At 43.2% G+C, this 14,977-nt stretch overlaps 1 protein-coding gene across 1 annotated transcript; it reads left to right on the top strand.

Annotated features, from left to right (window-relative positions):
- Positions 1 to 7,032: 7,032 nt before the first annotated feature.
- Positions 7,033 to 14,855, top strand: LOC134459892 (cyclic nucleotide-gated channel cone photoreceptor subunit alpha-like). The gene is made up of 8 exons (XM_063212396.1): positions 7,033 to 7,097; positions 7,802 to 7,864; positions 9,007 to 9,153; positions 9,995 to 10,054; positions 11,490 to 11,705; positions 12,032 to 12,133; positions 12,673 to 12,779; positions 13,158 to 14,855. The coding sequence occupies exons 1-8, from the start codon at positions 7,042 to 7,044 to the stop codon at positions 14,555 to 14,557; spliced, it is 2,151 nt and encodes a 716-aa protein (XP_063068466.1). The 5' UTR covers positions 7,033 to 7,041; the 3' UTR covers positions 14,558 to 14,855.
- The last annotated feature ends 122 nt before the right edge of the window (positions 14,856 to 14,977 follow it).

Below are 14,977 nucleotides of genomic sequence, written 5' to 3'. Positions count from 1 at the left end.
TGAGCATGTTCTGGGCTGCCTCATCTGGCAACCCTGGATGTAATCACAATACTGACTGAACAAGAGGGAGCCAGCTGCCATAATAGGTCAATTGGAGGGAAGGAAATGAATATGTTACTCTGTAACAGGAAGGAAAAATAAAGAATGTTTCATGGGCTGTACACATTTGTTGTGTTTCTAATTTGCTAACTACTATACAGTTGGAAAGTTGCCCAAAATGTTATACTCTGACCACTTGCATTTCCTAGAAAGGGGGAAACTTGAGAGAAATGGCATTCGTGTGTGTGTTTTTTTCCTGAAAAGAACACCACACACACAGCAAAGCTGTCATCTCTCATCACCGGCCATATGAGCTATAGGCTAGTGTTGACATGTGCCTCTGGTGTCAAGCTGAAATGACACCAAAAGATTAGATCCTCAATCTCATTTGCTGATGCTTATCCCCCGCCGGGAGAAGCCCGGTGCCGTCTGGTGAGGAGCACAGAAAAGGGTTGACCCAGGGGTTATTCCGCTTTCCAGAACGGGGGGAAGGATCTGCACACATGCTCACAAAATAATTAATTTATTGGGCGCAAAGTTTCGATCATAGGTTTTCTTCAGACCGGATGCTAGTTTTGATTTGGCATCTGCTGATGTTTTCCTGTTGCATGTTTTCTTATTTCCTTCCACTACACTCATGCATGATACATTTTTAATATGGCGTAAGCATGTTTAAGGAATGGATAGGAGTATGCTAAAGGATGTTGATATAATCCACTGGACAACACTCCAAAAGCTGACCATAAACAAGTCATACTGCTATGTATCATCAAGCAAGTTGTTTTGGTCACTGGAATGCTTAACGCTTAAGCAAGATTCCTTTAATTCTTCATAATAGACTGTCCCTGTGCTTAAGGTACAAAAGAACCACACAACAACTGAAGAGCAACTTAACTTCACCGTTTACAAGACGTTTGTTGAGTGTGTGATTGGCTGGTAATGTTCATCTTGTAACCACCATAAAAGGGTGTAGGCCTATGTCTTCAACTGCACATATTCTGTGCGTGGGGTTTTAAATCGTTGTTTCACGTTCTGACTGCACTTGCTTGCTGTTAAGTCCTGCATTATAAGAACTTAACAGCATCCAGGGGAAAGTATTAGGTGGTTCAGGGACACTCTTAGCATGTTCTAAGATTAGGAGCTTCAGCCACCGCTCTCCAGATTGCTTAAGGAATACCCATGTGAGCAGGGTTGCCAGATGAGACTGATCATTTCCAGCCACAAAAAAACTGCTCAAAACCTGCCTGGAAGCACTTAATCCCACCCAATTTGAACTAAATTCTATCGATTTCTATTGGCAGAGACACCCGCCCAAATGCCCTTTTTAGCCTTTTTTTAACACGGTCATCCTAAGCAGCCCAATTGGGCGGGAAACAACCCAATCTGGCAACAATGCATGTGAGAGGGAGTGCAAGGGTGAGGATTTCACTGGATGAGAAAGGTGTCCATCCCTTTGTGGTTCTCTTGAGGTGCTTTGGAGACCTAAAGTTACATAAAAGCAATGCATTCCTCACATCACATGTGTGCACAACTTCATATAATAGACTAAGTGTATATATTTTTATGAGCATGCACACAGCCTCTGTACAGACACTTTTGTCACACAATCTGTGATTAAATACAAATAAACCCATCAATTGTTTTGTTTATGGTTTTACATTATTATAAAGTGAGGTAACAAATTGCAGTTACTGAAGATCTGCATGACATAAAAAAGGGTAACATTATAGCCTAATTCTCACATTTTACGCCACCTCATGCAAGACAAAAGACCTCATTAGGCCTATCATTTGAAGAATCATGCAGAGGCTATAACCACCATAAGGAATGGTTTAGTATCCACTCGACAAAATATTTTCCTCCCACTTTTTTCCTTTTGTATACACAAGCAGTCGTGTACAAGACGTAGGCTAATGACGGGGAGGAAAAATATATGGGGAATCCACACTCGAGGGAGGTGCGTGACAAATCGCATTTTGAAAGGGGGAGGGGAGGGAGGGCACGCGGTAGCGCCAAACGTTACTCAGCTGGGAGCTGTTCGCGCTCAGTGGTGCTGATATTGTTCCTTACTTTTTAGAGGCCTAAAATGTTTGAGAGCGGATCTTTACAGAAGAGCGAAAGATGGGACGTTTTAAAGTTAGAGGAAAACTATCTTTGAAGAGAAAGGGCATTTGTGGTCACCGAAAATGGGATTATATCAAGGCGCATGAGAGATTTTTGTACCGAACTTTGAATCATTGGTCAAGAAACATCATCGGGGAGTTTTTTATGGTCAACATCAAGGTAATGTGCGCGGCAATTCGTGTTGAGAAAATATGCTAGGCTACATTATCTCGTCTTGCCCTGGTGGGATGTCGTTTTTATTAGTCCAAGTTATCAAACAGTTGCAGACCTATGTGTCACAGTCAAGGAGTAGCATTTCACCAATGAAATGAAAATGTTAACGGTGTTCACGTTCTATGTGTTTTTATGCCAAACAAAAGTAGCCTAGATTATAATGCACTAAACGGAACATTGCCTTGCCTTTTATCTGTGACATTTGATGTTGATATCACATGCTTCAAGCATGTACAATGGAACTTTGTGAAATTGCAAGAAAAACTTCAAGTAAGGCAGTAGATCAACTCCTCAGGAGAGTGGAACAGTGGAAGTTAACTAAAGCAGGCTATTACTTTAAAATACTACAGTATTGATGGGGTGTTAGTCCAGTAAACGCAATGACTTGGACACAAAACACTGCAAACTGGACAAAACAGTGCAATTTAATGCAGTAGCCTATATTCAGTGTTTTGCAAAAGTACAACTGCTTTATTTTTCTTCATAATGATACATTTACTGGTAAACCCAGCACAGGCCAGTGTCCATATTGAATGAATGAATTTGACTTTTGATTCAGCATGCATATGTGCAATGTCAATGCCGCCAACAGCAGAGCCTTTGGAAGCATAGGCTATTAGGAAGCATTGGTTAGGCTATGCAGCTAATCCCATTACGGTAAGCTCTTTGAATGGCATAGGCCTACCCCATGGCATCTGACAACAAACTAGAATAAGACGTAGGCTATAATTAGAAAATTAAGAATCAGCCATGTACCAATACCAGGTAGGCCCAGGCGGCCCCTGCCCAAGAAAAGGCCAATGCACTGATGAGTAATGATATAGATAACAAAGTACATCGAAAGGGGGTCAGCTCTATGCTCCCACAGCCCATTGGTCCCACAGCTTATTCCTGCTGCTCCATGTTCCCACGTAGGCTATTAAAGAAATTGTTTAATTATAGGCCCTATGTTCCACAACTCCATGTTCCTACATTTCCGCCTAAACTGAGAGAATGTGCCTTTCTCCCTGCCATGCAACATAGTGTCTTAATTTGAATAAACTCTTAGAAATGTGGGAACATGGAGCAGCAGCAGTATGCTGTGGGACCAATAGGCCTATAAATTAATGTTAAAAATCTTAGCAATGTGGGACCAATGGGCTGTAGGACCAATGGGCTGTCAGTCAAGTGAAAAGAAATCTTGCACACTGTCCATTCCACCAACAAACTTTAATACAACGTTTTGAGGTCGGATGACCGAAACGTTGTATTAAAGTTTGTTGGTGGAATGGACAGTGTGCGGGATTTCTTTTCACTTAACATAGACACGCGCCCATTACAAGTAGGCCTATTCATGTGCCTTTGCCTAGCATGGGAATACCTCAAGAGACCTGTCGCTTAATTAGTGTGTGTATGTGTGTGCTGCAATATTTCTGTCTGTCTGTCTATTTCTGTGTGATTTGACATAATGAGAGATAACGACGACCTCACCCCACTTGACCTCCTGAGGTGATGAAGCCCTGAGCTAGCTTGACCCCACACTGCTCTGGGAGTGTGTTGTATTTGTAAGCAATCATGGGTGCCGCTAGGGGGGGGCGGAAGGTGTTACAGATTCTAAGGGCCCAAGCACTGACTCAGTGCTGACAGGGGCCCTTAAGTGGCCCAAAAATCGAATCTTTCAGGGGTGTCTAAAATTTTCTGGCGGCGCCATACCAGCCAGCGAGGAGTGTAGCCCACGAAAAGGCTGACTACTTTTTTACTCCCTCCCTACCCCCAGGGCCACGGACAGACAACGTAATCTCAGTAATCTCTTGCAATCCTAATGCGACACACGAGTCGAGAAAATAGAGAGGTACAAAGAGTTATTTTTACCCTTCTTCTTTTAGATCAGGCCGCCTCCTCCTTGGTCTTCATCAGGGAATTCCCGATCAGGAGGACTGAGCTCGGCCTACACGTTGTATTTTAATGGCAGTAGTAGGGCTGGGCAATATGCCGATATATATCGTTATCGTGATAGAAAAGTGTCTATTGTGCCCTTTCTCCTCTATCGTTTATATCATGATAAACTACATTTTATCCATTATTACAGCCAATATTGGGCCCTATAACTGAATATAATTTGATAGCATTTAACTAGGCACACGCTAAGGTCATATGAAATAAAAAAATAAGAAAAAAAAGATTAATTTTAAAGAGACTTGGTTTTGCGACACGACACAGGGAGAAAATAAAGAGAACACTTGAAAACATACCGTAATTAGGGTAGGCTATATTGTGATATATATCGTTATCGTGATGTAAAGTAATCCATCGTTATATTAGGCCTATGTTTTTTTTTACACATCACCGTGCACTAGGCAGAACAGTACGCCCTACTCTGGACTAGACATATTTGGGATATTGATGCCAAACAGAGTTATTAGGCCTATTTTGTCAAATAAAAAAGCTTTTCAACAAACCTGTTTTCAAGTTAGGAAAAGAGAGAATAGATGAGTTGCGTCTGTGGGGTAACAGTGTGAAAACCTTCAGGTGCTCATCGGTATCCAAAGTTGCAAACTTGTAGTAGAGAGAGAGAGAGGGTCGGAGGCACTCTGAGGTCTGTATAAAAGTCCTTCATTAATACATGGACACCATTGATAGCCGACGTGTTTCGGTCACGTGCGACCTTCTTCAGGGCTAATTCATTATTAGCCCTGAAGAAGGTTGCACGCAACCCATGACCTGTTTTCAATTTAGGTCCTTAAAATGTAAAAGACTGGTTAAGATTCAAATAATATAGCCAAACAGCCATGGCTGAAGCATGGACTGTGTTAATTTAGGCTAGCTGACGTAGCATGTAAGTTAATGAGACGTTCCGTTTGTTTTCCCCCAAAAAGGGGCGTAACGCACATTCACGAGCAAGGTAACCGGATGGCCGTTCATGGGAAGAGTTGGGAAATGAAACGAATGGGTCCCTCCCTGGGTCCCTGTGGAGCGTACTGCCCATTGATGGCACAGGACAGGTGTACAGGGTATTGGTGTGCTGTTCAAGTTTGTCAGAGGACGCGCTCAACTTCTTGAAAAAAATGAATGACTTTGGGTGCGCGATAAAAGCTATCAACTTAAAGAAGAAAAATCCGCACTCACAAGCTACGTCTCATTATTTATTTATAAATTATCACCATGTCCACAAGCAAATGCGTTTCGACTCATGTTTGAGCTTGAGAGCCGAAACGCGTTTGCTTGTGGACATGGTGGTATTGGTAATTTGTCAATAAATAATGAGACGTAGCTTGTGAGTGCATATTTTTCGTCTTTATATTGGTGTGCTCTACCACAGGATTGTTGCCTTTATTATGATAGGCCAGCTGAAGAGGTGCATTGGAGATGATGTGGAGAAAGGTGGAGTATGATATGACCAGGGGTGCATTTCTCGAAACCATAATTGCAAACTACGTACGTCAGCTACTTTGTTGTTTGCAATGCAATTTCCCATTGGCAACTACTCAGGTTGCTAGCTGGCTAACAAGAGGCCTACGCTTTCGAGAAATGCAGCCCCAGGGGCCACTTGGGTAGTTGTCAATGGGAAATTACATTGCAAACAACAGAGTAACTAACATAGTTAGCAGCTATGGTTTTGTGAAATGCACCCCAGAGTTGTAGAAGTAGAATTACTCTTACGGATGTAATTACAACACTCGTAGCAGATTACAAACCATGTAATATCATACCACCAGTGTTGTAATTACAATTGTAGGAGTATTTCTGCTTCTACTTTATACAACTCTGGATATGGCCCAGGGTAGACCAATACCTGGGTCCTCATGCTGAAGGGGGTCAGCCCTATGATCCCCACAGCCCATTGGTCCCACAGCCCAATGGTCCCACAGCCCAATGGTCCCACAGCTTAGTCCTGCTGCTCCATGTTCCCATATTTTAAAGAAATTATTCAAGTATAGGCCCTATGATCCAGACCTCCATGTTCCCACATTTCCTAGTAAACAAAAAGAACACGCCTTTCTCCCTGCCAAGGAACATAGGGCCTAAATTTGAATACATTCCTAGAAATGTGGGAACATGGACCAGCAGGTATAAGCTGTGAGACCAATGGGCCTAAAAAATGATGTTAAAAGACCAATGGGCTGTGGGAACATAGACACGAGCTCCCGATGTGAAGTCGTCCGTCTACAAGGTCCTCATACACAGTCCACCTCAGCACCCCACCCATGTCCGATTAGTGTTTATTTCCAAATGTCTTTTCGTGTCAGTGCTTTGACTACCAATCGCAGTCGGTCCATTTCTCTACCTTTACATGACACATGTTGTGGTTTATCTGTTCTGAGACATCTCCCTTCTGGCCGTAGGTTTAAAATGCCTGTGTGCCAGGAGCATTTGTTTGTTTTTTGTTGTTGTTTTTGTCTGTTTGTCAATGTTTTGTCTTGTTCAGTCTCCTGTCTATTTTCTTGTGTCACTGTCATGTACTGTGTGGTGTTTTGTTTTAAGCTTCTACTTTTTAACCTGCAAACAAATCTACCTTCGGGTATCAATAAAGTTACCTTACCTTACCTTCTCTTACCTTACCTTACCTTCTCTTCTGTCCCCCTGCAGTCTTCTCTGTGCAGCCCCTGGAGGCTGATGGCTTAGAGTGCGGGAGCCATGCCAAAGAAGTGCACGCAGCAATCCTCTCCCTCCTCCTCCACCTCCTCCATGGCAGCACACACCTGTGAACGTGACCTGGAGCAGCTTGAGAGCGGGGAGGAGAGGTGAGACAACCATGTGTTTACCCTGGCTGCATACACAAGCACAAGCACAAGAGTTCACACACGCACACACACACACCTGTATACTACACTTGTATTGTACACACACTTTACACTTGTGTACACACACGAACCAGTAATATGTGAATTCAGTAGGCCTACAGAGTAGGGGTGTCAAACTCAAATTGACTTGGGGCCAAAATCTAAATCTGGAACAAAGCCACGGGCCAAATTGAACATTTAAAAAAAAAAAAATTGGACTAAAATTGTACGTACATACACTTCCTTCTCAGTTCAATTTCACACACTCTCTTTACCTATATGGTAGTCCCTATATATGTGTGCACATCCCATGACACACCAAACTTCATGTTCAAGTCTTGTTACGCTATATAGGCCTACATTAATGGTATGTGTGGGCCAACTGTAATACCAGCCTGATCTCTCAGAATTCTGTGGAATGGACACGGGACACGAAATCTGTGTCAGTTTCACAGATTTTGCCAAAATTTGTGGCACAAAGATCCGTGTCCATTTCAGGGAATTCTGGGCGATGGTGCTGATAATACACAATTGAAAGGATCTTGTGGGCTGAATAAAATGGCTGCGCGGGCCAGATTTGGCACCCGGGTTTGACCTCACTGACATAGAGGATGTGATTTACTCATTGGTAAAATATAGTGACAAGTGTCTCTTTCTTCTTATAGGGATCACAATGATTTACCAGAATCTCAAAGAGACTTCCATACTGCCTCAGGAGCTGTGTCCAGGTAAACTGCAATGGTTTTGATTGCACAAATAACATGGCATTCATTTTTCAGGAAACAAGATACAGTATACCGAATAAACCCATCTCACATCACAGCCACTTTCAAACTCCTGTCCTTCACTAAACTTATGAAGAACACAAAACTTACTGGCCAATCAACAAATTAAACAAACAAAAAAAGGTTCAAGAAACTGTTTCTGTTAAGTTTCTCAGAATTCTGAGAGAAAGAAAAATACCCAGCATGAAACGTTTTTGAGTAGGCCTATTCTATTTTGAATTTATTCTTTGCGGTCTCAATGTAAACAAGGCTTAAAATGTATACGAATTGAAATTCTCTTCTATATTCACAATGTAAACCACATGGGTAAGAATATCAAATGTGGAAGTAGGAAAGTGGTGGACAGGATCTTCCTTTCTTGAGGAGAGGGGTGGGGTGGCGGATATATAAGGTACACTGTAAAAAATGATATCAGTGATAAGTGAAAGTCCATTGGGAACTCCAACTCCCATTGTCATTGTGACTCAGCATTTCACAGCACACAAGTGAACACTGCACACTGCACACAACAAAATTGCATTTATGCCTCACCCGTGCAAGGGGGCAGCCCTCAGTGGCGCCCCATGGGGAGCAGTGCGGTGGGACGGTACTATGCTCAGGGTACCTCAGTCATGGAGGAGGATAAGGGAGAGCGCTGGTTTATTACTCCCCCCACCAATCTGGTGGGTAGGGAGTCAAACCGCCAATCTCTGGGATGCAAGTCTGACGCCCTAACCGCTCACCCATGACTGCCCTATCACTTATATCAGTGATAAGTCATGATAAGATAACCTATATAGTTAATGTATTCACCAATACACTGCAATACAATAGCAACAGCATGGTTTGACTTGAGTTTACCAGTTTACCAGCTGCCTCAGAATTCCAAGTTAATTTAAATATTTATTCTAAGTTGTGTGGATTTGTGCGTGTTGTTTGAACTCAAAGCTGTGATTCAAAGCTTCACAGAACTTACAAGAAAGATTTAAAATGAACGTGCAGTTCTGAGGCAGCTGGTATTTTTAGTAGTGTAGTATTTCCAAGTCATGGTGGATGCAAAATCGTGATCTCAGATGTCCGTCTTTGTTCTTTGCAACACCTTGCAGAGAGTCCAGGATGGACAGGGTGTCGTTTCGAGGAGACGAGCACCGGACCTCCATCACAGAACAGCAGCAGGTGGAGATGGTGCAGGAGACACCACGCAGCACGACAAACAAAAATAAACAAAAGACCTACAACCTACGCCGCAGAAAGTGAGTTCATATTATATGACACGTACATTACTAGCTGGTGCTCATTGGTGCTGCTAGGGGGGAAAGTGTTACAGATTCTAAGGGCTCGAGCACTGACATCACTGACAGGGACCTTAAAAGGGCCCCAAAATTCGAATATTTCATGGGGCCAAACATTTCTGACGGCGCCCCTGCTGACGCTCCAATCTAAAGTGACATGAAGTTACATACAGTGGGAACAGGCTTACAGTCCACTGGAACAAGGTGAGGTTAGGAGGTTTGCCCCGAGGTTTACCCGCTATGAGTGATGAGGGATTCGAATTTTTGTGACTTCTGATTCCAAACAACAGTCTTACCATCTACACCACAGGAAGTGAGTTTGTCATTGCAGAGAAATAGTTTGATGTAAAATAAATAGGAAGCATGGTGTGAAGTTGATGAGGAGACTACGCACATGCCATGATGATACGTAGAAATAGAAATGTAGCACGCAAGTTTTTTTTTCCTTCTCATTAACATGGGCCGCTGACTATTTTGGCAAGTTTTGACAATAGACACCAAACCCCCCAAGGCAAGAAAACTCAGATAAAGAATGTATTAACCCCTTAGCACAGAGCCTATTATAACCTTTTGTCACCAAAATGCTAATGGCTATGTAATGTAATGTAATGGCTATGCTTAATATGTTACTTAAGTCTCTCGGTAATGTTACAACAATGTTGTTATGATGTAGTTGTGTATTTTCAGCAAATAGTGAATAGGCCTGCCAGTGACCCCATCTGCACTAAGAGGCTACGTTAACCCTTTGCTACCAGTATACATTAGTGTTAACTGCTGCTGTCTTTATCTCTTCTCTTGTCAGTCATGTCAGCCAGTGGCCGCTCGCCACCTACAACATGAACAACTGCAACAACACAGACGAGTAAGTAACATCATACATACAGTATTTATCAGTAGTTTTACCTTATCTTTCGACTAGATTTGTGGTTCACAGGGTGTAGTATAAACACCACTTGTAAGGAATGGACGCACAACAGGTCGGTCCAAGAAACATTGATGGAAGGAGTCATTTTATTGTGAAATCCCTCTTAATGCCAACCTTACTGACCTTCTACCATACGCTTCACAATTCATTTCCAAAAGTGTTGTCAATTTCCAAGAGTAATGTGCAAGTATGCATTCCATGTTTTATCATTATTATGTTACTGTGGTAATACTGTAAGGGGAGGTGGTCAAAGGCAGTCTGTAGTCTGTTGGATGCAGACCTTTACTCCTGAGTCTACATAGCCTGATTATCATCGAATTTCAAATCTCTTCAAGACTTGGTCTGACCAAGAGCATAACAATTACCGTTTCCCAAACGGTATGGTTGACCCACCTCCCTAGGTTTGCTACTGGTTGACTAGTGTCCGACAAAGTGGGTGGAGTTGCCGATTTTTCGTGAAATCAGAAGCGATATTTGCATTGCTCTTGACCTGACTAGAAGCAACACAGAATGTGTTATGCCACTAGGAGGGCACAGCCTGGCTAATGTGAATCTGCAGTTGGATGCAGACCTTTACTCCTGAGTCTACATGTAAACTAAACAGCACAAATAAACATCTTTTAGTAGAGTAAGATACCCCAAACCCTGCCTACCCAACGCAAAGGAGTGTGCTCAAGTTTGGTGTCCTAACAGTAGGGCATTCACCTGACGTCATGTGTATCCAGGAAAAGTGTGGGCTTGGAGTATCACACTCTACTAGAACATGTTTGGTGCAACCTTAGAGCAGGGCTATTCAATTGGAGGCCCGAGGGCCATATGTGGCCCAGATGCAGTCCACATGCGGCCCAGGCATGGCCCCCAACTGAAGCAGTATACATTTCAGTTTTGTTACTGCAGTACAACACATTATTCGCTTGTGAATCTTCTGCTTGTCTTATACATTCACATTCAATGTGGTTAAGTTTTAGGTTAGAGGAACGTGTTTAAAATTGTTTGTGGACTACTGATTTTAAGTGTCATTTCAGTGGTCGTGATATCTGAAAATGTGTGGCCCGACTGCAGTTCTTGGTTTCGAAATGTGGCCCAGATGAAATTCTAATTGAATAGCCCTGCCTTAGAGACTCTGATGTAGATAGGGCAACACTGCCCCCTGCTGTCTGATAAGATGAAGGTAAAGACATTTGGGATGTTGCAACACCACCAGCAGAGTGAGAGAAGTGGATACAAGAGTGTTATTCTAGAATTAACATTAAAATAAATCCCTGGCAAAGTCTGGTTTTAAGTAAATCACATTCACATTGACTGTATAAAATGAAATAGTTTTGTGTATGAATTACCATAGTAATATTTTTGGTTATTCTTATCTCCTCAGCAAAAAAGATGACAAGAAGGACGAAGTGAAAAAGGACGAGAAGAAGGATGAAAAAAAGGATGAAAAGAAGGATGAGAAGAAGGATGAGAAAAAAGATGAGAAGAAAGATGAGAAGAAGGATGAGAAGAAGGATGAGAAGAAAGACGAGAAAAAAGATGAGAAGAAAGACGATAAAAAGGACGACAAGAAAGACGACAAAAAGAAAGAAGAACCTCCGTAAGTGCCGTGTTGGTAGATAAGAGGAATGAAAATGAAACTTCTTAAGCTTCAAAAAAGGCACTCCAGTTTCAGTTTTACTTCTTGAACAAGGCAACAGACAAAACTGTCCACTGTTTTAACACTTAGGTCCTCAAAAAAGCCAGTTTTTCCTTTTGTGAATGTTCATGTCTGGCACCCACAACAACTGAATGCACACCTGTGCTTTCAGAGAAGATTTGAGGATACCAGTGGGGCTTCCATACCCCCCCACCCCAAGTCACAACTTCTGAATAATTAAATAAATTGCCAACATTCTTATGTTCATTTCATTGCTTTTCTTGCAGAAAGGAGTACTGGGTTATGGATCCTTCAACTGACTTGTACTACCGCTGGCTAACAGTAGTTGCCGTACCCGCATTCTACAACTTGATGATGCTCGTGACAAGGTTTGTAGCCTGTTTATCAGTTAATCTGAGCTGGTTTTATTTCTTTTCTTTTTCTTTTATTTCTTTCTTTAACCAGGAAGTGGTCCCATTGAGTTACAATAACTCTTCTGCCAAGGAGTCCTGGCCAAGAAGGCGGCTTAAAACATTACATTACAATAAAAACACATGAGACAAGACAAACCACAGCCAGTGTTGCCTGATCTGGGGGTAAAAACAGGGAAAAAAAATCCATTTAGCGTTTCTTTCGTTGCAGTTTTGCACCCATAGAAATCAATGCAATTTGTTGAAATTGGGCGGAATTTAGTGCATTTTGGCGGTTTTTGAGAAACTTTCGGGCGGGACTTGATCAGACACATCTGGCAACACTGACCACAGCACATCACACAGACAGTAAAACAGACAGCAAACAAGATGTGTTAGAAATGGTCATTCAGTATATTCCGTTTCACTTAAATTGTGTAATAAATGTGAATTGAAATGTTCTTTTCAATCATGTTTCATTCTTTCATTCATTCTGTTCTTTTTCTTTTGTTTTATAGGGCTTGTTTTAATGAACTTCAAGCAAATTATACTTATCTATGGATTGCACTCGACTACACATCTGATGTGATCTACTACATAGACACCTTTGTCAGATCAAGGACAGGTAATTATCTTTTGTTGTTTTACCATTAACCCATTGATGCCTGAAACACTAAACGCCTAAGCCATTTTTGTGAAGAGGTACTGTCAGCCTATAAAGACCTAAATATCTCAGCATCTGAAATGCATAAAAACAAGACATTAGTTTTATTTAAAAGCCAAGACCCTCTTTTTCAGTTAAGACATGTTCATTCAGCTTTAACATACCAACATTTTTCATTTTAAAAATCTGAAATCTCATGAGCTTGAATGTTGCGTCATGCAGCTCCAGGCACTAGGGTCAACGTTGCACTATGCAACATCCAGCATCAATGGGCTACATTGTCAAGTTCACACAGGTGTGGGTGTGTGTGTGGTTAATAATCTTCCTTTTCTTTCAAAGGTTTCTTGGAACAGGGACTGTTGGTGAAAGACGTAGTGAAGCTGAAAGAACACTACAAGACCACACCGCAGTTCAAATACGACATGATATCCATGATCCCGACCGATATAATCCTGCTGCAAATCGGCTACAACAACCCCGAAGTCCGTTTCAACCGCCTGTTGAAGATGGCGAGGCTCTTTGAGTTCTTCGACCGGACCGAGACCAGGACCAACTACCCGAACATCTTCCGAATCAGCAACCTGGTGCTGTACATCTTGATCATCATCCACTGGAACGCCTGCATCTTCTTCGCCATCTCCAAAGTCCTGGGCTTCGGCTCCGACACCTGGGTGTACCCCAACATCAGCCACCCGGAGTACGGGCGGCTGGCCAGGAAGTACATCTACTGCCTGTACTGGTCGACCCTGACGCTCACCACCATCGGAGAGACGCCGCCGCCCGTACGGGACATCGAGTACCTGTTCGTCGTCACCGACTTCCTGATCGGCGTGCTGATCTTCGCCACCATCGTCGGTAACGTCGGTGCCATGATCACCAACATGAACGCGTCCCGCGCCGAGTTCCAGGCCAAGATCGACTCCATCAAGCAGTACATGCAGTTCCGTAAGGTCACCAAGGACCTGGAGGCCCGGGTCGTCAAGTGGTTCGACTACCTCTGGACGGAGAACAAGACCTGCGACGAGAAAGAGGTGCTGAAGAACCTCCCCGACAAGCTGAAGGCCGAGATCGCCATCAACGTGCACATGGACACGCTGCGTAAAGTCCGCATCTTCCAGGACTGCGAGGTGGGCCTGCTCATCGAGCTGGTGCTGAAGCTGCAGCCCCAGGTGTTCAGCCCCGGCGACTACATCTGCAAGAAGGGCGACATCGGGCGCGAGATGTACATCATCAAAGAGGGCAAGCTGGCCGTGGTAGCGGACGACGGGGTGACTCAGTTCGTCGTGCTGAGCGACGGCGCCTACTTCGGCGAGATCAGCATCCTCGGCATCAAAGGCAGCAAAGCCGGCAACAGGCGAACGGCCAACATCCGCAGCGTGGGCTACTCTGACCTCTTCGCCCTCTCCAAGGACGATCTCATGGAGGCCCTGCTGGAGTACCCCGACACCAAGAAGGCCATCGAGGAGAAAGGCAAAGCCATCCTGATGAAGGACAACCTCATCGACATGGAGCTGGCCGCCGCCGTAGGGGACCCCAAGGACATGGAGGAGAAGATCGCCCTGCTGGAGAGCCACCTGGAGGTCATGAACGGCAAGCTGAAGAAAGTCATGTCTGAATGGACTGACAGCCAATGCCGACTGAAGCAGAGGATCACAAACATGGAGGCCAGATGCCGAACTCTGAGGGAGGAAGATCTCTCAGAGGTTGTGGCCGATAAGAAGCCGGAAGAAAAGAAATAGAGACTTGCACAGTATTATAATAAAATGCCTACGTAGGAACCTGTATGTGACAAATTTGCTTATTGGAAGAACCCAAAGGTTTTTTTAAAGGTTCCTCAAGAGAGCTCAGTGATCCTTTGAGGAAGCTTCAGTTGCTATTATGGAGTTTCAAGTTCTAAGTTCTAAAACGGAGTTATCTGAGGAACCTTGGAATTCTTCCCATTATTCTTAGGTTCTTCAGGGAAGTTTTCAGTTTCCTCAGATAGCGTTTAGGTTTCCCTATGGTGCAAAGGTTGAGGAAAAAAAATCACATGGATTTTTTTTTTTTTTTAATTATTCACTAGTGGGCCTACCTTTCAAAAGGACTGTATGTGTAGAAACACACTATGTGTTGATACTGATAGTGAAGACACTGTGAAGGACATTTTTTTTCTTGTTTTG

Source organism: Engraulis encrasicolus, chromosome 12 (genome assembly GCF_034702125.1).
Source record: "Engraulis encrasicolus isolate BLACKSEA-1 chromosome 12, IST_EnEncr_1.0, whole genome shotgun sequence".
Lineage (NCBI taxonomy): Eukaryota > Metazoa > Chordata > Actinopteri > Clupeiformes > Engraulidae > Engraulis > Engraulis encrasicolus.
Note: the sequence above shows the minus strand (reverse complement) of the source record. Positions and strands in the feature narration are given on the sequence as shown.

Excerpts from the sequence above, each read along its gene's own strand:
- LOC134459892 (XM_063212396.1), top strand. The coding sequence starts at position 7,042 with ATGGCAGCACACACCTGTGAACGTGACCTGGAGCAGCTTGAGAGCGGG. Across the intron at positions 7,098-7,801 it reads CTTGAGAGCGGGGAGGAGAG|GGATCACAATGATTTACCAG; the intron begins GTGAGACAACCA and ends TTCTTCTTATAG. Across the intron at positions 12,780-13,157 it reads CTTTGTCAGATCAAGGACAG|GTTTCTTGGAACAGGGACTG; the intron begins GTAATTATCTTT and ends TTTCTTTCAAAG.